At 36.7% G+C, this 23025-nt stretch overlaps 1 protein-coding gene across 6 annotated transcripts; it reads left to right on the top strand.

Annotated features, from left to right (window-relative positions):
• The first annotated feature begins 394 nt into the window (after positions 1-394).
• On the top strand, positions 395-22506 carry LOC104593141 (protein MICRORCHIDIA 6). 6 transcript variants are annotated; one of them, XM_088900535.1, is made up of 20 exons: positions 670-948; positions 1776-1934; positions 2375-2749; positions 3063-3137; positions 3260-3294; positions 4363-4441; positions 4575-4664; positions 4753-4828; positions 5710-5788; positions 7370-7504; positions 8655-8756; positions 8848-8994; positions 11015-11107; positions 14172-14226; positions 14338-14449; positions 14668-14930; positions 15010-15116; positions 16150-16229; positions 21693-21735; positions 22182-22506. In XM_088900535.1, exons 2-20 carry the CDS (start codon positions 1916-1918, stop codon positions 22281-22283), a joined length of 2067 nt encoding a protein of 688 aa, XP_088756661.1. In that variant the 5' UTR covers positions 670-948; positions 1776-1915; the 3' UTR covers positions 22284-22506. The 6 variants fall into 6 exon arrangements, with proteins under 6 accessions (XP_088756663.1, XP_088756664.1, XP_088756661.1 ...); XM_088900537.1 differs by lacking the exons at positions 670-948; positions 1776-1934 and adding an exon at positions 395-658; XM_088900538.1 differs by lacking the exon at positions 1776-1934 and having other exon boundaries at positions 395-844.
• Positions 22507-23025: the final 519 nt, after the last annotated feature.

Here is a 23025-nt window from a genome sequence, read left to right as displayed (position 1 = left end):
GATCCATTGACCCAGGTAGTCAAACAGTTAACTTGAACAACGGGTTTTTTTGTCGCTTTTTACTGTAATTATCTTTTTATATATCTTTTTATTTTTTTAAATCAGAATGTATCACTTATTTGAATTAGACGGTGAGACCATTCGGCCCAGGACCCGGTCCCGAAAATGATTCCATGTCCGGTCCCTAATAAACAATTTCTTTAATTTAATGAACTCGAAAAATTAGTGATATAAATGTCAAAGCGGCCATGCGCAATGGTACCAAACATTAGGAAGATTCTTTTTAAAGAAAATTTAAAAAATTAGTACAAATCTTTTTTATTTTGAAAACTTCGGATATGCCAAGCATTTTTACCCAATTTAAAAGCCTAAGATTTAAATCGCAGCGGCCGAACCATCGAAAGTATTCAAAGAGGCGGTAGTCGATAAACTTTCATATTTCGTTATTTAGCGTGGGAGTTTCATTCTAAACCATTGATCGCCAAATGCCATGTTGCCAGATGAGCTTTCCAACGCCAGTTTCGAGATCCCTCACTCTATTCTCGATTATAGTACCCTCGATTCTAGTAAGAGGCGCTGAACGAGGCTCTTGTTTTATTGCCGGAAAATGCTCGAGATGACTCCGAGCCTGGTTGCACGTCCGAGCCTGATATCTTCGGTACGGGAACAATGATCCTAACAGATGTCAAAGGGTGGAATACAGCTGTCATGCCTTCAATCACGTGACTTTTTAATACTATATATATTCTTTTACTTCAAGAATTTGCTTCTTTGGTTGGGCTTCAAAGTTCAAACCTCTCAGGGATTTTTTGGGTAGAAGGCACCTCTCAGTTTGAGTAATTAGGTATGAACACTGGTTCATTTCCCATTAGTCTTTTCCTTTAAAGATGGAAAGGGTTTCTTCCTGTGTTGCTTATAAGAATGTGGATTTCAGAGCCTAACAATTAGGTATGTGTTATCTAATCCCTGATTTCATTAGTTTGAGCAATTAGGTATTAACCCTAGTTCTTCTCTTTTCTCACTTTTTTTCTTCAAAAATGAGAAGGTTTCTGCTGTACTGCTCCTAATAATGTAGATTTCAGTGTTTAGCAATTAGGTATGTGTCCCTGATTCCATTAGTCTTTTTCTGAACATTTGCTTGGTTTTGTTTTCCAATTTGGAACTTACTTGATTTGAACAAGAAATCTTTCTAATCCCACTGATCCTTATACTTATTTTCTTATTGTATTTATTTTTGTGGGTTTACTTTTTTCTCCTTTTTTCCCCATTTTTGTTAAACCAGCTTTGTGTCTTGTCTTCCTAATTAGTATGAGTAAAGTCATTTTTGTGTCTTGTCTTCCTAATTAGTATGAGTAATGTCTTCCTAATTAGACATTTAATTTAATATTGTTTATTTGAAAATTTCCTAGTGGTGGTTGTGGTTAATATTCATATTAGATAAAAATAAAGTTTATTTGCAATATGAGGACTCCTTTTGCATTTTAGGAATTGGTAATATTGGTTTTATTATAGATAAAAGGTAGTGTTCTGGAGATATGGATATTGCCCATTTTGCTTGTAGTGCTGAACTCCATTTGTTGTGAAGCATGTTCAAACTGCACCTTGCAATTTTCCCGGGACAATGCATATAAAATCCATTAAGGGGCAAAGATACATATTTCTGGCTCTTTGCGGTTTTTTTTTTTTTTTTTTAACTTTAAGAACACTGTAGCTATTGGATTATCTTTTAAATTTATTTTCGTTGTCCATCATTTTCTTCTTGGTGATGGCATCAGGACCAGTGTGTGCATTTCCTTAGAGCTCAGAGAGGGTCTGAAACATGGGTTTGAGTCTGTTAGCGACCATTGTGTGCAAAAGTGCTGGAGTCTAGCTGTCTAGGTTTGTATGCAATCCCTCCCTCCAAAGTCTCCAAATAATGTCACGACCAGCGTTAGGTATGGCCTTTGACCTGTATCTAAATAATATTCACTTTACTGTTTTAATTTTATGTATGCCAAATTTCTGAAACAGTAGGGAAAGAAACTAATGAGGTGTTGCTCAAATGGAACATTTTGTTCCAAGAGGTGTGTTTAGGAGCTCTGTCTCCCTTTGTTTCTCATTCCTGCTCAATCTTTTATTTATTCTTGGTCTGACAACTTAAGGGTCATAACGTTTGTCTCTTCTTTAGATGTTTGAAGCATTCCTATCACAGAAGATAGAGATTGTACCTTTGGCTATTGAGTGCATTTATTAGGAACCAAAATGCTGTTTAGTTGCGTCAAATTACTTGAACTTCCTCCCAATAACATTTTGCCTAGGCATTAAAAACATGTTGTTTCCTCCCATTTCACTGACCATGTTACATTCAATTTTTTGTATCTTAATTTCTTTTCAGGTTTCAAGATGAGTGTTACACATTTCATAGATTTATGTAGTGATGATGAGATAGGAGAGGCAGTTGTGAAGGTTGAAAAACCCGACTTAGCCCCAGCCACAGTTACAGTGCAACAAAGTGAGTACAGTAAAGCCGAACAGGTCCAACAGCAAAGCTCTGAAATCCTTAATACAAGGCAAGAATCTGAAGAGAGCAGAAATTCTAATCCTTTAAATACTGGCCAAAGTGATTCTGTTATATTGGATGAAGGGGGTTCTCTGCTTGATGTGTCAAGTCTTTCCTCTACACCACCTGGATGCTCTGCACCACTCTGTCGGCAATTCTGGAAGGCTGGGGAGTATGATGTCAGACAGGCTTCGAGAGTTTTACTTCAGGGTATTCGCCTTTCACTTTGATTGGCCTCACTCATCTGTTTATGTTGCATATGTATATTTTGATTGATCTTCCAGTTGATGGTTGACATAATCATGTGGCAAGATTATCATTCAATCCAACAAGCAAGCATTTATAAACTGTAGAACCAAACCCTGGAAAATATTTATTTCTAGACAATATGCCCATGAGAATAGGATCTAATCTTATCTAGTTGAACATTCCTAACTAATCACCATGGCCCATGTTTTTTTCTTTAAAAATATACTTATTGGTATATAATTCCTGAATGCTTTGTTTCTTCTTGTGTTTGCAGATGGGAAAAATCATGTACATGTTCATCCAAAGTTTCTTCACTCAAATGCTACTTCACATAAATGGTCATTTGGAGGTTTGTGCAATCGGTTTATATAATTTGTCAGATATTCTGTTTGTAGTTATATTAAGTAGATCTTTTACACATTGTGCCCATATTTACTACTCTTTTTGAGATCTTTCTTGTCTCTTTTGCAGCCATTGCCGAACTGCTTGACAATGCAGTGGATGAGGTATATATCTATTTGTTGCTTTTGAGCTGATCATTTACTCTTTTCTATTGTTCATATCATGATACCACTACTCAACGTTGGCCTAACCTTCAAAAATCAGAAATGATGTCTGTGTCATGCTAACTTTGACCTCAAACATTGAAGGGGCACCTAGTATTAGCTCCAATGGGGCCATCTGGGAGAAACATAAGAGGAATTACATTTATATTTACTGTCTCTTAAGCCTTAATGTCATGTAGTAGGTTAATATGAAAGAGCTTACCGCTTTGTATGCATTTCACTAGATGTTCTTATTCAGTATTTTTGGTGTCAAGTGTTGCATAATGCAATCTTGTTGCAGAGTGTTACTGTCATTCAGACTGAATATTGGCAGAGGAGGTTGGGGGCATCAAATGCGTGATGACTCGATATATGGCCCTGTATTTTTAATTAAGTGCTTATTGACTATCATGTTGACAAATGCAAATGCTTATTTCTAATTTGATAGAGCTTTTTGCATACCTGTTTCATGTTTTCTACTTTCTAATTTCTAAATTGTTTATTTGTATGGATTTCTCTCTCACCTTCTACTTTCTTGATTACAAGTTTATCTTGTAGTTCTTTTCAGTCAAGGTGGTTACTTTTTTTTGATCAGAAATGGTAACTTCATTATTGAGATTTAAATTCTGAAATACAGAAGTCAACCCTTAGTAGAAGAGGTTGAGCCAATAGACATCATACATTACAGAACTGCCTATTACAAACTCTCCCTTACAGTCCCTTATTTTGCTAAGGTATCAGCTAAACCATTAGCCGATCTCCTTACCCACTTAAAACAAACACCCACCTCCCTTGTTATGCTAAAAACTTCTCTATCAGCTGTCTATGTTGCCACATTCCCAGATTCCCTGATTGCATCCACCCAATTACCAATTTGGAGTAACCCTCTATCTCAATCTGCTGTAGCATCAAATGTTTGGCCAATCTTACTCCTTGATGTAGAGCCAAGATTTCAGTCAAGGTGGTTACTTCATTCCCGTGGCATCAGTTCATTCATGTTTTGCAGTTTATTATTGTTTTGATTGCTAGATACAAAGTGGGGCCACCTTTGTCATCATTGATAAAACCTCAAATCCAAGAGACGGGTCTCCAGCTTTGCTAATTCAAGGTACTTTTTATTTCTTGATTTTTGTCAATCATTTGGACCATGGTCATTGATGTAAGTTTGAGAACTTTTCATAGTTGACTTGTGTTCTTTCATCTGTATTTTGTTCATCTAAAACCTGGTTTGGTCCAACAAGATGATGGTGGAGGAATGGACCCAGATGCCATGCGTCGCTGTATGAGCTTTGGTTTTTCAGATAAGAAATCAAAGTCTGCTATTGGGCAGTGTAAGGAGTCTGTGCCTTCTTCTTTGCACATTTCTTATTCTTTTGTTTTCTTCCCGTTATTTTAATTGGGTGGCTTGTAGACTTTCAGATGGAAATGGCTTCAAGACAAGCACTATGAGACTTGGAGCAGATGTTATTGTCTTCAGCCGTCATATGGGCAAGAGGTTTGAATTGCGATATCAAAATCTTTAATTAGCATTTTATGCTGTTTTTCTTCTTTTGCTATTTCATAGATGAGTTTTACAAGTCAAGTCAGATTAGTCTTAAGGAGTTATAGACATATCTCTTGTAGGTGATTGCATTATGAACATTGACTAACTAGTTAGTGATGCAGTTTGTCTAGCTCTCAACTGAGATGATTAGTTGGTACTTTTGTAACATTGAACACTATTTAATAACATTTCTTGAAGGTCTTCCATCAATAAGTACAAACAAATTAAATATTATTTGACCTGCAAAATTCGATTGTTGAGAATGTCAGAAGTTTGTATTGTTTTAATTATAGTTGGGGAATGAGTGTGGGAAATTATATGGAAACCAAAAACCAGATATCCTCTTTATATAGGATGGTTAAGCACAATTTGGGGGAGGGGGGATACCACCTCTAATTGGATCTGAGATACACCTGAAATGTATTTTCTGAGAAAACTCTATTCATATGGGAAATGAGTTTACTGCTAACTTTCACTAATATGTTGTAGTAGGTTTTATTGTTAATCTTTTAAACTTTTTCTTTCTGATAGAATATTTTAGAACATGTAGATAGTCATCAGTTACCTGCCAAATTGATATTGCTACTTAACTGCTGTATGAGTGAAACATTGTTTCAATTTTGTATTTTATTTTTTTCTGGTATGATTTACCTGCTGGGTAGATAATAGATTGGTATCATTTTCCTTTTGAACAAGTAAATAGTACGTTGGATTTATTCTCTTCTATAGAATTATCTTATCATGTTTCTGGACAAATGAAATATCTAATTCTTTTGAGATGTACTTTATCATTAAGCTTCATGTTTCCTCTTTGACGGACTTCTTTTAAACAGGACGTTGACTCAGAGTGTTGGACTCCTTTCTTATAGCTTTTTGAGACAAACAGGTCATGATAGAATAGTTGTACCAATGGTGAGTCTGGTTAAATCATCTTGTTACTGTAGCTGGTTATATTTCTTCTAGATGGTTGACTTTAGTCAATATCAATTTATGAGTTCTGCTTTAGAGGGTTTAGATATATTCAGCGGGGTATCTATTTGTCTGAGTATTGTTGATGGTAATTTTCATGCACAAGTGGTGTATAAGTGGGGGCTGTCAATGGGTTGGGTCTAGTTCGAGTCAGGTAGATCCAGTCCCAAACCAATAAGAAAATACCCAGTCTCAGTCCCAATTCCAACCTAGAGCTAGGTTTGTAAGTAATAGACTGATTATGTACCTTGTGCTTTTGATTATGGTTCTATCTTATTATCTAGGTACATCTTCAAAGGCACGCCTGTGGTGCGCCTAGGTGCATTTTAGGGTAGGCGCCTCGCTCAGGTCCTAGGCGGAACACTTTCCAAAAGGCGCACGCCTGATACACCTAGGCGAGTGCCTGGTGCACCTTGTGCCTTGGCCCAAGCGTGCGCCTTTTTGAAAATTGTACGCTTTTTTGCTTTTTTTGAACCTAGCCTGACCATGCCCCTTGAGGCAAGGCCAAACAAGTCCATGTTAGGGTCTTAAATTCTTAATTCTCACACAAAAAAAATAATGGTTTTATAATTTTAATTACCTTTTAAGGGCATGGCACAAAGGCTACTCGTAGAATCAGAAATGCAATATGTTTTACATCACATTAGCTACTTGAAGTAATGCAATTGAGGAAAAAAAGAGATTGTGGGCTTTACATGCTTGAAAATGTTTTATATGTTTGATTTTATTTCTAAATTTTCATTTAAATAATATGCTTTACATGTTATGTTTATGTATTTTAATTTTAGATAATAGGTTTTTTAAACCATTAATTTTAAAATTTAAGTTTATATTTCTTATTAATATTATGTTTAATATTTTGGATTTTTTGCATTTTTTTGAATTTTCTGACATTTTTACGTTTTAGCAATTTTTTGTATTTTTGTGCCTTGCTTCAAAAAGGTGCGCACCTTGCCTTGCGCCTCGGACACAAAATGGCCCTTGCGCCTCTTTTGCACCTTGTGCTTTTAACACACTGCATCTTCTGCATTGGTGACAATTTTATACACTTTACACGAAATCATTACATGTAAAATGTGAGACAGAACCTGTATAATGGGGTTGGATTGGTTTCTTTCTGTTGAGTCAACCCAATCCATTGAGAGCACTAATAAATGATACAGTCTATGCATGCAAAAAATGACCATTTCAGGGTTAACTTCTAATGGTGGGAAAACATTTGTGTTTACCTTGGATAATTGCAATCATGCACATGATAGTAATTTTCAAGTGTTAAAAATATTTATATGTTTGTAACATGGATAGTTAGATAGTTATCTTTGGCTTTAGGGATATATTCAAGGGGAGAGTCATTGAATGGTAGTCCATTAATGCTTGACATGGATAGTGCATCCTGATGGTCCATTGGTCTAGGGCTACTTTACTGGCATAATACTAAGATTGTGAGTTTACTGTTTGTTGCCTCATATCCTTCTTGACTGATGCTGTCTCCCTAGCAATGTTCATGATATTTGTTATTTGTAGGTGGATTATGAGTTCAACATATCAACTGGCACGTTTGGAACCTTTTTACGCTATAGCAAAGAGCATTTCTTGTCTAATCTGTCCATGCTATTGAAGTGGTCTCCGTATGCAACAGAATCAGATCTGCTTAAGCAAGTATGTTTGTAAGATCTCTTTTTTTTTATGGCTTGCTTGCTTGCTTGATTTATTTATTTATATATTTATTTGTTTTTTTGGATATTAGTGAATAGATAAATGTTTCTAGTTTCCTAAAGCACTTCATTAGAAAAACTTGGGCCTGATTAACTGTATTCACCAGTTTAGCTATCTTTAGAGTCTTAAGAATGCTATCAGATGGCAGTTGGTGATCAATGTCTAGAATTTGAACTGAAAGTTCAGTTGGGTTTTAAGTGCCTAATATAGGACTAGATAGGTAAAGATGCTCTAATGTGTGGTTTAAACTGAAAGTTCAGTTGGGTTAGAGGTGCAACGTGGGGCTTGGATCTGCTACCCAAAAGTTGTTCCCACATCCCTACCCATGGGAATATCTCCCTTTTCATTCATTGGGAGATGTTCCCAATACACGGCAGTGGTGTTCCGTGGGTAGAGATGTGGGAACATGTTGTGGTAGCAGATCGGAGTGTGCAACTTGGGCGGGCTTGGTTTGGGATTTTGTTAAAATTTGAATGGGCAAACCTGGAAACCTAGGCTTGATGAAGTGTAAAATCTTCAAATCGGGTTCCCTACTTGAATCCCTAGTTTGGGTAATTTTCTGGTTTATGGATGGTGCACGGGAAGTGTTTAGGACACAAAAGTCTGGTTTGATTTAGGCTGCATATGGCGCACAAAAGACAGGTTTAAATTTAATGCACTCTCTTTTTGGATTTAATGAGCAGTTTGATGACATTGGACATCATGGAACAAAAGTTATTGTTTACAATCTATGGCTCAATAATGATGGGGAAATGGAGCTTGATTTTGAATCTAATAATGAGGTTAATCTAATAATGGTGCATGGGAAGTGTTTAGGACACAAAAGTCTGGTTTGATTTAGGCTGCATTTGGCGCACAAAAGTCAGGTTTAAATTTAATGCACTCTCTTTTTGGATTTAATGAGCAGTTTGATGACATTGGACATCATGGAACAAAAGTTATTGTTTACAATCTATGGCTCAATAATGATGGGGAAATGGAGCTTGATTTTGAATCTAATAATGAGGTTAATCTTTACTCCTTCTCATTCCCATCTTATCCATATTGCATAATTGTTTTCAATGACATCGATTCTCATGATTTGGCATTACAGGATATTCTAATCATTGGTGCTGACCAAATAGTTAAGACTGGTCATCACTCAAAGATACCAAGTGAACAGCATATTGCTAATCGCTTCCGTCATTCTCTTCGTGTGAGTTCAGGTTGCTCTTTCTGAGTTTGATATACCAGGAATTAGAATAAGTCTCTTTATACTAAACCTTGTTCTTGAACAAACTCCACAGGCATATTCATCCATCTTGTACCTTCGGATTCCTCAACATTTTAGAATAGTATTGCGTGGACGAGTTGTTGAGCATCACAATATTGCCAATGATCTCAAATTTCCTGAATACATCATGTACAAGCCTCAAACAGGTGGAAATATGGAGGTTTGTGTCACGTTGTCCTCTGCATTATATGTCATATTTTAGTTGTTTTGATCTTTTCTTTTGGGAGTTGTTGGTAGAACCTGCTAAATATAAGTTCTATGCTACACCTATTTTTGCAGCATATAAACTGATAATTTTGATAATGTTATTTTTCTGTACAAGTTCCTCCTTTGGTTTGTGCTTTAATGGAATCATGGTGCACCATTTATCTATAAGAAAGCTTATTTTCTCTGTTTCATATGGGCTATCTTACATACTTTTTACTATTCTTTTTTAATAGAACCAAGGTTTAAAATGTTGATGTCGATGGAAATGTCGCTTACCAAAATATAGGACATATGTCGGAAATGTTGAGGGGAAATATTGTAAAAATTAGCGACATTGTGGAAATATGCAATGATATTTTGTAAAATGATAAAAGAAGCATTAATACATATTTCTAGACTATTATCTTACTCCCAACCATTATATAAAGCTAAGGAACTAAGATCAATAACAAATTAGTAAATGGTGATTTACTGATTTATTATGCATTTTGATGTTTTTACAAGGTTATCTGATATTTTCTTTTCTTATTTTTAATTTCGATTTATTATAAATTCTAATATATTTATTTCACACTAGTAAATAGAAATACATTTATTCTGATTTTTTAAATATTAAAGTTATAATACATTATGTTTTATTATAAATTTAATAAACTGATTCTCCTTTTTGTAGTATTAAGATTATGATAAATTCTGATTTCTTGTAACACTTAATGAATTTATTATGATTTTTAATACTAAACTTATAATAAATTATGATTTAGTATAAAATTTAATAAACTTATTCTGATTTTTTATATTAAATGTAGAATATGATTTATTATAAAATTTAACAAACATTTTCTGATTTTAATAAATATTTTAAAAATACTAACTAGTTATTATTTTATTACTTGAAAAGTATTTTATATTTTATATTATAAAGTAATTAATTTATTCTTTTGTTATTATATTTCATTAATTCTTTTCTATAAATATTTTATTTGAAATATTAAATAGAAATTATTAATGGAATAATTTATATTAATATAATATATTATAATAATATAATGTACTAATTTATTATATTATTAACGTACATTAGTCAACATTCTGTCGACATAAAAAGAAAAACTGTCTTTTTTTGTTATTTGGACCGATTTGGTCGACATTAGGAAATGTCAACCGAAATAATGTAATTTTTATATTATCATCCATTTTCATGTCGGTGAGCCTCGACATCGACATATGTCGGGCGACATTCGCGACATTTCGCGACATTTGAAACCATGAATAGAACTGATGGTTGAACATGGAGAAATGATTGCATTTTCACATTTTCAACGTATGTGTTATGCTCCAATTAGATGTATGCATAGATAATATACATGATATATTGATATGGAAGTTGACGTGCATCTAGCTAGGATTTTTTTCCTACCTCTAATTGGTAACTGCATGTAATATAGATTTCATATGTTATTAGTTATAGGGAAGCAGGAATATTTTGCCATTCATGGTTGTGTTTGGGCAGGCAGAATATCCATGTCCTAGGACCAAAAACATTGAATAACAAAATATGTGTAGGGGTATGGCCTCTAGTGACATGGTTGTCCTCCAAAAGACTGGAATGACACATAAATTGATTACCAAATATGCTTTGCAACAGAGTGATGGTATATGGAGGCATACTATGGTACAATTACCATACAATTTTACTGTGATAGTTAGCTATACCTATAACCTTAATGGATCTATGCACTTGAATGTTGTAATTACAAAATGGGGAACTTTAAGTGCGAGAACAGGAATGCAGTCAACTGCTCTAGTTTTGACCTATGTTACCCAGATACAGCAAGGGTACAGTATCGGATATGATTGAAGTATCAAACATGATATGGCACCCGTGTACAGTTATCTGGATAACGTAGGTTTTAACTTCTAATTTGTTGCCATTATTTACTATTATCTTGCTTCTTGGTTTCAATCTTTAGGCCATAGTTGTCACGACAATAGGATTTCTGAAAGAGGCTCCCCAAGTGAATATCCATGGCTTCAACATATACCACAAGAATCGTCTTATATTGGTAAGATTTCTATTCTTGCTTGGAATTTACTGGGCGAACTCTCCTTTATTTAGTTTGTATTTTGCATAGGTATCTTGAAACCATTATTTGTTGCATTTTCTATCCCTTATTTTTTTCCTTGGTAGGTTCAGAAAGTTCAAACAATCTTCTTTGTGATTGTTCAAGCTTAAATAAGCTTTTTGTAAAAACATTTCCACGGGAAAAAGTGTGCCAGTTTTGGCAATGTGGTTCATGTGGGTGGAGTGGTTTTGAGGGAACAGTCCTTTGACATTGAGGCTCTTTACTTATTGCATTACCTTCCCCTTATGGATTACATTACTTGGTCCTCTCCACATGAATACCCATTATTGTTTTCGGTTAGAATTGTCTCTAGTATAAGCTGTTAGACTTCTTTTCCTCTGATGTGTTTTTCATGGAAGCTATAGACTCCTTGCTTTTTGCATTACCTTCCCCTTAGGTATATTACTTGGTCCTCTCCACATGAATACCCATTATTGATTTTGGTTAGAATTGTCTCTAATATAAGTGGTCAGACTTCTTTTCCTTTGTGTTTTTCATGGAAAGTAGCATCTATAGAATGGACATCATGTAGAATTTATTTAGGAATTTAATTTTCTATGTAATTTAGATTCCCTTTACAATCCAATAAGAAGTGTCAATACTCCTATTGCTGGATCTGTTAGGCTACTAGCCTACTTTATTGGCCTTGGTTATGTTGAGGAGAATTTTCATCTCCATTAGTTTCAACCTTTGGTCCCAGTTATCTGTTATCTTATTCCATTCGATCGTTTCCCAGTGCATGATTTCTTTCAGGTTTACATATGCAGTTCAATAATTCAAGCTGAGTTCATTTTGAAAATGGTTTGTGGCTTTAGTTATATTGCTTTTCTCATAGCAATCTTTAGAAGGTAGAGACATGAGGCAAAGCACTAGGATCATTCATTGTGTGAGGTGAAAGCCAAATCTTGTTGTTTGAATGGAAAAATAAATAAATAAATAAATAAACAAACTAAAATTAGAACAAAGTATAAATTATAAAATCATGCTCATAAAAGACAATATCTATGTATAAGAAGGAATCAATCATCATATAAACAAGGGCCTAGAAGTATCAAGAGCTTTAATTAAACTAATTGTGTTCTTATAAATCCTTTGTAGTGCACAACCCAAAAATACATATTTGAATGGCACCCAAAAACAAAAAGAAAAACAGAGATAAAGAGAAGTGAACAAAGAGAACACACAGACTTACATGGTTCATCTTATATAGCCTACATCCACGGGTGGAGGAGTAGAAACCACTATAGAGTCAACAATGGTGAACAGTACAGAGCTGTGCACACAGAACTGGTGTTTTAAAAGTGCAAGGGGCAAATTGTGCTCAAGGTTCAAGGCACATGGTGAGGCACGTGCATATTTTGAAGCAAGGTGCAAACATAGTTTTCAAGGTGCCAAGGCGAGGCTAGGCGACCACAGGGCGCCCAGGTGCCTAGGCGTTGGAATTTTAAAATGTTAATTTTCTTGAGTTTTTACTTTATCTATGCTTTTCTAAGATGTTTTATTGGTTTTGTGTGCTAAATAGCAACTAGCAAGCATGTTACTAACTATTCACTCTATAAATCATTCAAATGAGTATAAATTTCATATAACTAGCAAGCATGTACACTAACTATTCACTGAAAAAAAAACTATTAACTGAAAAAAAAGTGCAGGAACTAGAAAGAAGAAGAAGAAGAAGAAGAAGAAGAAGAAGAATGAGTGGAGCTGAAGAAGAAGAATGAGTGGAGCTGTGGAGGAAGGGAGGAGAATAGGGGTTAAAAAATGACTGAAGCTGGGCTGGAAGAAGAAGAACTTACCTGCTGAAGCTGGGGCATGTAGTCTTCGGTTCTCCTCCCTTTCCAATCGAGGGAGAGGGAGAGGGAGAAGAAGAAGAAGAAGAAGAAGAATGAGTGGAGCTGAAGAAGAAGAATGAGTGGAGCTGTGGAGGAAGGGAGGAGAATAGGGGTTAAAAAATGACTGAAGCTGGGCTGGAAGAAGAAGAACTTACCTGCTGAAGCTGGGGCATGAAGTCTTCGGTTCTCCTCCCTCTCCAATCGAACCGAAAAAACGCTTATGTTATGCATATGTTTTATTCTTTTATTTTAAAAGAATAAAACATCTAATAAAATATCAAAATAATAAATTAAAAAAAAATTATTAGATGTATCTAGGCGCCCGCTTAATTCAAATGAAAATTTAAAAGTAAAAGCAAACATATAAAACATTTTTCACACATGTAAAACCTACAATCTCTGTGTTTCCTCAATTACGTTACTTCAAATAGACAATGTGATGTAAAACATCTTGCATTCCTGATTCTATGAGCTTTCTTTGTACCGAGCTCCTCGAGGCAAACCCAAACAAATCCATGTTAGGGTCTTAAATTCTTAATCCTTACACAAAAATAAATGATTTTATAATATTAATCGTCTTTTTTTATTCATCAAGAAGATATTAATTGTCTTTTAAGAAGGTATTTTACTAGGATGAATGAATGAACAACATTAGAAAATAGTGGGTTCTTGTTGCTTGGTTCAGTGTAGGTGATGAAGCCAGTCATGACAAAGAATTCAAGGCACAAACATAGCATCCTTCAAGAACAAAACCTTTGATATTAATGTAATCTCTTAATGTAAAATAAAACCTTGAGTATTAGAAACCTAAATGTTTAAACAAATCACACGTTAAAAACTTCAAATGGTCTTTAATTTGGTTTTGTGACGAGAATCCTACTTAAATTAATGTACAAAACGTTCTTGACATGACAAGGCTTCTCAAGGTGTGCACCATGTGCCTTGTACTATTAGGCATGAGCCTCAAGATTGAACATCAGGTGGTTTTCCTTAAGACTTTCCTTGAGGTGAGCTTCAAAGCATAAACCTCACATCTTCTAAGACAGTCAAGGTAATTGAAGTGCCGAAAGCCTTTAGCAATTATAATTCTCCATGTATTCAATATTCTTTTGATTCATTTTAGTGTGACAGTGAAGCTCTTCTTACATCATTCTGTTGAAATCTATTTGCAGCCATTTTGGCGTGTAGTTCGTCAAACTGGTGGTAGTAGAGGCAGAGGTGTTGTTGGTGAGAAGTCTTTGATGCACTTGTCCTTTATACAACTTTAGGTGTTCGTTTCTCTCCTTTAAGTGAATATATTCCAGATTCATACTGAAAGTTTTGGTAATGTTTTGCTAGGCATATTGGAGGCAAATTTTATCGAGCCAACTCATGATAAACAAGATTTTGAGAAGACCACACTTTTCCAGAAGCTTGAAACACGCTTGAAGGAAATGACATTTGAGTATTGGTAATCTTTTTTCTGATCACAACAACATAGGAGATCAAACACTTTTATGCTTCAATTAAGATTTAAGACCACTCTTAAACAAGTAAATAGCTTGGTACTGTTAAAATTTTCTATTCTATGCAGCCTCTTTGTTGTGATTACGAAATATTCATTTTCAATTGGATATCAGTATTTTAATGTTATTACAAAAAAAATTCAGATACAATTAAATTTGGCAGGGATTTTCATTGTGAGTTGATTGGGTATCACCGAACTAAGAAATCTCCAGCTACACCAGTGCCTCCCCAGGAGTTGCCTCTTTCTGGAACGTATGGTGGTCCACAATCTGTTATGTTGAACCAGAGGTCTTATGCAGTTCACAGTCCAAGAGTAGCTTCTTCAGGAAGAAGAACCCTTCAAAATCTTGCAGCAACTCCAACCCAAGTATCAGTAGGCACATCAAGGGAATCTATTAGCAACAATCAAACCAGCACCCAACATGGTAAATTCTACTTATTTTTTAGTGTCGTGTATTTCAGTCTTTCAGAGCATTAGTGATATCCTGTTTACAATGTGGGCAGGGTTAGTCATGAAAAGGAAAGAACATGATCATACAATAGAACCAGAAAGGATGAAAAGGCAGATAAGCACAGGGGCAAATGAGAATGATGCTGCAATCAGAACACAGGTTTTGCAATGAGAAACTTAACTGATTATGTGTCGGCAATGAGAATGCTGTTCTACTGTTTCCAACAAAAAAATGAGAATGCTGTTCTACATTCAAACTGATTTCCACATATAGGAGATCATTTATTATTAGCCTAAAATATCTTATTTCTGTTATATTTGATAGGATGACTGGTTTCCTTAACTATAATATTTAGCTGTGTTATTTGTATCTAGTGTATAATGGGCTATTGTTTTCATTCCTTCAGGAGTTGGGAGATAGCAAATAGGATAGGCTGATTCTTTAACTCTCCCCTTTTCTGCACTCTGATTTTGCAAGTAAAGCTTAATAGATATTGATCAAAAAAAAAGTAAAGCTTAATAGATATTATTTTCATTTCTAGTGTATAATGGGCTATTGTTTTCATTCCTTCAGGAGTTGGGAGATAGCAAATAGGATAGGCTGATCCTTTAGCCTCTTGAACTCTCCCCCTTTCTGCACTCTGATTGTGCAAGTAATTAAAGACTAATAGTCATTTCAGTCCATGATAAATAATTCTGCTTTTTGGTTTAATTACGTTTGTAAGGTTGTTGATAAAAGTATTTTATATACCTATACATACAAGTATTTGTTGTGTAAACTCAAACCTCAAGCAAAAGTAAGATGAGGCAATAGCTGTGTCCTGGTTTCTTGGTTTCAGTTTTGCAGAATTCCATCAAATAATGTTATACGGTACTTGTCTAGTTGGGTAGCTTAAGATGCTCTGTTTGTATCATTTACTTGGTATGGTTAGATCATATTTCAATCCTTGACCAAGCTTTTAGTGCATTTTATCTGTTTGTGGATTGCGTTGTATTTTTTTATTATATTGTCCATCAATTAGGTTACAAGTAGGACAACCTAAACAAAAGATCCTTTTATTTTGTTCTTTTGTGTATGGCATTTTCCTTTCTACATTTCTGTCATTCTTTCTTTTCTTTTGGGTTGAGTTATCCTTCTTTCTTTAGTTATACCAGAGGAATCTCATTTACTGACCTATATGCTTTTTTGATAGCCCCAGGATCATATCGATAACCAATTGCAAGATCCAGAAGTCATAAGCCTTCTGCAAGAAAACAAGAAGCTCCATGCACAGTGAGTATATAAGAAGGCTTTTCAAGATTTCAGATGTTCTTTGAATATTGTTTTTTTTTCCAACTCGAAGAAGTAACCCGGAGAACCTTTTGAGGGTCTAGTAGTAGTTGCTTTTCACAATACCTCCATTAATGCAATAAATAGAGTGAAAATTAAGTTTAAATGAAAAGAATTAACGTGACTCTCTTTTGGGCCAACAAAGAAACTGGGTGAACTGGGGGTGGGTCGAAATGGTGGTCCTAATATTCAGGTGGGGTCGAACAAGAATGCTGAGCCTGTGGACCCTCTTATTTCTCCTGGGCCAAGGGAGAGAAAATCTTATTTCTAAGAAGCCAAGGTCACATGGTTACTTAAGTCCACACGTGACCACAGGGAGGTCACATGGTTACTTAAGTCCACATGTGATAGGGAGGTCACATGATCACTTAATGCAGCATGTGAATAGTGGGAAAGAACCTCTGTTAGACGATGTTAACCATCTATCATCTTCATCCTCAAGTTCTTCTGCTCGTTCTCGAAAGGGAGGGCAGAGTCAACACTCAAGCTGCTCCCTGCAGTGGATCCCAGCGAAGAACCTGAATCGGCTATCGCCTGAGAGGCGGAATCCAAGAAGCATCAAGTGGTCTGTGTTAGAAAGGCTAGAATCTGGTGTTTGGCCTGGAGAAGAAAACAGTAGTGATGAGGACTTTGAGTGAGATGGAGCCTCGAGTCTGGGTAGTCTCGATCCGTGCACAAGACAAAACTTGATAGAAACAGGAAGCTTGAATACAGAGGTTCTGTTCTTAGAAGAAGAGGGGATTGTTGCAGACTATTCCAAGGAAGGAAGAAGTACAGGAGGCGCTGCAAATGCTGAACAGGTCATTCTATCTCAAGCTGAGGAAGTCAACGTAATCACTCAGGGCTCTTGGGGTTTAAATGGAAAAACTCAACCCTCTCTATTGAACTTGGATAAGGATGAACCAGAAAGGGAAGTACTGGAGTCGAGTCTTCAAGGGAGTAAGTTAGATGTTGCTGTTAACTTTACCATGAACACTTTACAAAAGTTCCCTTGTAAGGAAATTACACCAGACTTGGTCGTCTTTGGCAAATAGTCCAGTCCTAGCTTCTCGAATGCTCTCCCTATCCAATCAGGTATGATTGTCAGTTTATTTGTGGATACTAACCAATGTGATATGCTTGAAACAGATTTACCATCATCCCATCCAGAATGTATAACAAAAGTATGCTTAGAGGTGGAAGAAGGGAGAGTTGGGAAAGGCCTGACATTGTTATGTTGCAAGAAACAAAGTTGTCAGAGCTGGATAGAAGATGGGTGGGGAGTGTGTGGAGGTCTAGAGGAGTAGGATGGATTTCAGCCCCATCTTAGGGAGCCTCAGGGGGGATTGTCACACTTTGGAAAGATGATGTAGTAGAGGTAGTGGAGGAGTTAATAGGGAGATTCTCAGTTTCCATCAAATTTAAGAATGTAGAGGATGACTCCACTTGGGTGTTAACTAATGTCTACGGTCCCAATAATTATAGAGAAATGAATGACATGTGGGAGGAACTGTATGCAATTCAAGGTTTATGGGAAGGTCCATTGTGTTTGGGAGGGGATTTTAATGTGATAAGATTTTCTGAAGAAACTAATAACTCCCAACAAACCATCACAACTAGCATGGGAAAGTTTAATAGCTTTATTGTTGATTGTGAGTTAAAGGAGATCCCACTAGTGCAAGCTCGATTTACTTGGTCTAACTTACAGGAAGTGTCTTTTTGGTTGAAGTTGGATAGATTTATCTTTAATGTTGACTGGGAGAACTATTGGGGAAACTTGGTGTCTAGAACTTTGCCTAGGGTGACCTCGGATCATTGTCCTATAAGAATAGGTGTGGAAGATTGTATCAGTGGACCTAGACCCTTTAGGTTTGAAAACATGTGGCTAATCCACTCGGATTTTGTGAATAAAGTAAAATTTTGGTGGAATGAGGAATTGAGGGGGACAAAATGGAAAGGGGTAAGATTTCACAAGAAGCTACAGAGGATAGGAGCCAAAATAAAAGTTTGGAACAAGGAACATTTTGGAAGACTTGAGGAGCAAAAAGTGAATCTAATCTCTAGGATAGAAAAGTTGGATGAAAGAGAGGCTCAATCTAGAAAGGAGGAGGGGTAGAGAGTTCTGAGGGGACAGTTGAAGAAGGACCTAGAAGAGGTCTTACTGAGGGAAGAAATAAGCTGGAGGCAGAAATCGAGGCATTGATGGATTGAGGAAGGTGATGGAATACTAAGTTTTTTCATGATGTAGAAAATGGAAGGAGGAGAAAAAATTGTGTCTAAGTTAGAGGTAGGGGGGAGGAATTCACTAACTAGGATGATATTGCTAGGAAGTTTGTGGAACATTTCAAGGGATTGATTGGTCAAGGTTGGAGGAAGATCAGGTTAGGTGGTTGGAAAGAAACTTTGAGGAAGAAGAGATTAGGAAGACCGTGTTTTTGATGGACAGGTCCAAAGCTCCAGGACCAGATGGTTTTACAATGGCTTTTTACCAGGATTGTTGGGAGGTGATAAAAGATGATCTTTGTGAGGTTTTTAATGAGTTCGCAGAGAAGCATATAATCAGTCGAGGCATTAATTCCACATTCTTGGCCCTAGTTCCAAAGAAAGTTGATGCTCTCCATCCTAAAGATTTTAGGCCAATTAGTTTGGTGATTAGTATTTATAAAATCCTGGCCAAGGTCTTGTCTTTAAGGATTAAAGAAATCCTCCCCTCCATTATTAGTCAGGCTCAAGGGGCTTTCATCCAAGGGCCTCAGATAATTGATCAGATTCTGATTGCCAATGAATGTGTGGAAGAGATGAAGAGGTCCAAGCAGAGAGGCTTTGTTTGTAAGCTTGATCTAGAGAAAGCCTCTGATTTGGTGGATTGGCAGTTCCTACTAGAGGTTTTGAGAAAGTGTGGGTTTGGGGAAAGATGGTGTAGTTGGATGACTGGTTGTGTTAGCTCTTGTCACTATTCCATCCTAATAAACGGGGTGGTGAGGGATTTTTTTCCAGCTAGTAGGGGAATCAGACAAGGGGACCCACTTTCACCCTTCCTCTTTACCTTGGTAGCTGATGTGTTTAGTCGAATTATCACTAGGGCTGATAGGGAAAATGTGATAAGGGGTTGGAGAGTAGGCACAAACCGAATTCCAGTCACTCACCTTCAGTTTGCAGATGACTTGATGATCTTCTGTGAGGGAGGTTTCAGTGAGAAGGTGGAAAATTTGAAAGAATTGATTACAGTTTTTGAAGGAGTCTCTAATTTGAAAATCAATCTAGGAAAAAGTTGCATAGCCGGAGTAAATTTAGTTTTTGAGGAGGTTGAGGCGATTGCAGACTGTCTTACTTAGGGCTTCCGTTGGGAGCAAACCCTAAGGAGAGTAGGTTTTGGACCCCAGTCTTCAAGAAGTTAGAAAAGAGACTAGCTGTTTGGAAGAAAAATTATCTCTTTGGGTGGGAGGATCACTTTGATAAAAGCTACCCTCATGAATCTACCTACCTATTATCTCTCTATCTTTAGGATACTGTCTAGGGAAGTAAAGAAGTTGGAAAAATTGATGAGAGATTTTCTATGGGAACCAGGAGAAGGGCAAAAAGACCATTTAATTAAGTGGGGGGTTGTGGGTAGAAGCAAAGAGGAGGGAGGATTAGGGCTCGGGAATGTGCTTAAAAAGAACTCAACTCTATTAGGGAAGTGGTTGTGGAGATGGCCTTTGGAGCGGGATAGACTCTGGCACGAAGTAGTGAAGAGTATTCATGGATGTTCAGAGAGTGGTTTGGATGCTGGTGCATCAAGGAGGGCTAACCTAGCCACACCTTGGAAAGCAATTCACAAAGTTCTTCCGCATTTCCTTAGCTGTGTCAGGTATGATGCTTGTTCAGGTAATTCTCTTCGGTTTTGGGAGGACATTTGGGTTGGAGATCTCCCTTTGAAAGACCTTTTTCCTTCATTGTACTCTGGTTCCTTGTATAAAAATGAGGTGATCTCAAAATTCCTTCCGTCGAATTTATCCTTATCAACTTTGTCTTGGGATTTTGGTTTCCGTAGAGGATTAAGGGATGAGGAAATTGAGTGTTTGTCTACTCTTCTATATCTCTTTGATAAGGTTTGGTTGGATCCCTCAAAACCTGATAAAAGGATTTGGGCATTCGCTCGAAAGGGTTTTTTTCTTGTGGTTCCTTTTTCAAGTTCTACTGCCAATCTCCCTCTCATCAGAGTTTCCCTTTCAAAGAAGTCTGGTGTAGGTCGGTCCCCCCCAAGGTGTTATGGCTTTGTGTTGGGAAGTGTGGCATGGTAAAGTAAACACGATGGACAACCTACAAAAGAGAAGACCCATCCTTTGTATTTCACTAAACTGGTGCATTCTTTGCAGATCTCATGGTGAGGATTGTAATCATCTATTTTTATCTTGTAGTGTCACTGCAGAGCTCTGGGCTTGGCTTCTATCTTTGTTTGGGTGTAGTTGGGATATGTCAGCAGAAGTAAGCACAATCTTTAACCCTTCTTTCTTCTATTGGCCTCATAAAAGAGGAAGGAAAATGTGGAGATGCTCATGAGCAGCATTGTTATGGACAGTATGGGAAGAAAGGAATGCCAGAATCTTCCAAGAAAAAGGAAGAAGCAGTCAAACCTTAAAGGACTGCATTTTGTCCAGGTCTTTACATTGGTTAAAGACTAGAATTATTTAACCATTTTACTTTTACTGATTGTTGGAAGGATTGGAAGTTGGTAGCAAGCTGTTCCTCCTACAAGGGAAGGGCAGTGACTAGCTGGGTCCCCCCTCCTCTTGGTTCTTTGAAGCTGAATTTTGATGGGAGTAGCCAGGGTAACCCGGGTCCCTCTGGGATGGGAGGTGTACTGAGGAATGAGGCTGGAGAGGTTGTCTTAATCTACTCTGGCCCTTTAGGAGTTGGGAACTTTATCCGGGCAGAACTGCTAGCTGCAATACAAGGAATACTTCTTGCAAAATAAGTGGGCGTGAAGCAGCTTCTGATTGAAGGAGACTCTAAGACAGTGGTGGACTGGTTAAATAATCCGGAGGATGTCACTTGGGGCTACAAAAATGAGTTAAAAAAATTCAAATGGCTGACAAGAAATATGTCTATAACAGTACAATGGGTTGGGAGATCAGCTAATGCTTTTGTTAATGTCTTGGCAAAACAAGGGATAAATAGTTTAACATTGTTCTGGGCACAATTGTAACTATTGTTTTAATTTCAACATTCATGTTTTCTCTGTTGTAGTTTGTGTATTTGCTGTTTGGAGAGGCTTGTCCTTGCGCCTCTAAGGGGATCTTCTTGTATCTATTCATTATTTTAATGGAATTGATGTTATTTATCAAAAAAAATGGCCACATTTAACAAGTTTACCCTTTATGGAACCAAGACTTTTTCTTAGTCCATCTGGATTATCCTTGTTACTGTGTTTATCGCTTTTTTCAGGTGCGAGGAATATGAGAAGATGCAACAACAACTTAATCTCAAGGTATTTCAAGGAGGCATGGGAACAGATATCATTGCTCTAACATGTTAAGAAGCAAAAACGATATAATTTTGCTGATGTTGCAATTGTTTTTGTTTACGAAAACAAAGCCAACCCATTTTGAACACCCCCAAAATTGTTCTTACAAGTTCATTTTGATATGAAAGATCAAAATCAGACGACTTTTGTCCCCATCCATTTTTCGAGTTTCCGTCCTGTATCTTGGGAGTCCGGGTCTCCTGCCCACGTTTATCGGAGCCATACATGGAGAACATCTCATCCTCTGCATGGTATTATGCAGGGGGAGATGTTCCCAATTCACGGGGGGGTAGTGTATTGTGGGTAAGCGTGGGTGGAGATCCGGAGTCGTATCTTGGTTGCCTAAGTCAATTTTCATGTTTATATACACATTTTAAAATCTTGTTGAGTCGTTTCAATTTGGCACACAGGTACAGCGGCTTAGAAGCGAGCTTGAAGAGGTTCAACGTGAGTATGCAAGGCTGTTGGCTGAATCACAAGAGATGGACGCTATCAAGGTGGAGAAATTGTAAATGACTAAATGGGTGGATTTTTCCTTTTTTCTTCCTCCAAGAATTCCATTTCTCGAGATTGGAGTTGTGTATAGATCAAAATATGAGAAAATTATCACCCTTAAGGGTGTGGTATACTAGGGTTGCTGTGTCCAGGAGTCTGTACATGTACCGTTACATTATTACCAAATTTGCCCTTTTGTAAATGATAGAAAGGGTGAAAAAGAATTTTGCTTTGCTGATACATGAACTAGCAATATCTCCTTTTCCAAATCCAGACAAAAATTATGATTCATAAACTGCATAGGGAAACAAAAAATGTGAATAAATAATACTGTGACGCATCATGGTTGACACCCTTAAATGTTGTTAAAGTCTTTAATGGTATTTTTTTTTGTATTAATCTCTGCTTGACACCCATGGGTGTTGCTACTATTCATCCGGTGTACCGGCACACCAACTGGGCAACCCCTTAGACTTTGTAAAATATAACCAGTTAAAGGAGGTTTTGCATGACAGTATTAATAGAAATGAACTGCGATGGCCTATGTACTTCAATTGGCATCTATGTGAAGCTGTTGAGTCTAATATTCAGAAGTTGGGTGACAAAGATGATTATTAAAAACTAACAATTGGCACTTGATATTGGGGCCTGTTTGGTTTGCAAGAATAAGGGTTTGCAATTGGATTTGTTCTGATTCTAACTGTTTGGTTGGGCATTATTAGAATCCTAATCTTATTTCTGGTGGAATGGCATTTTCCC

Source organism: Nelumbo nucifera, chromosome 3, assembly GCF_055504915.1.
Source record: "Nelumbo nucifera cultivar China Antique chromosome 3, China Antique-T2T, whole genome shotgun sequence".
Taxonomy (NCBI): Eukaryota; Viridiplantae; Streptophyta; class Magnoliopsida; order Proteales; family Nelumbonaceae; genus Nelumbo; species Nelumbo nucifera.
Note: the sequence above shows the minus strand (reverse complement) of the source record. Positions and strands in the feature narration are given on the sequence as shown.

Bases quoted from the DNA above. Each gene is read 5' to 3' on its own strand.
- LOC104593141 (XM_088900534.1), top strand. From the start codon at position 2,042: ATGGAACATTTTGTTCCAAGAG. The intron at 5,789-7,369 runs GTGAGTCTGGTT...TGTTATTTGTAG, and splicing joins ATAGAATAGTTGTACCAATG to GTGGATTATGAGTTCAACAT. The intron at 11,108-14,171 runs GTAAGATTTCTA...ATCTATTTGCAG, and splicing joins ACAAGAATCGTCTTATATTG to CCATTTTGGCGTGTAGTTCG.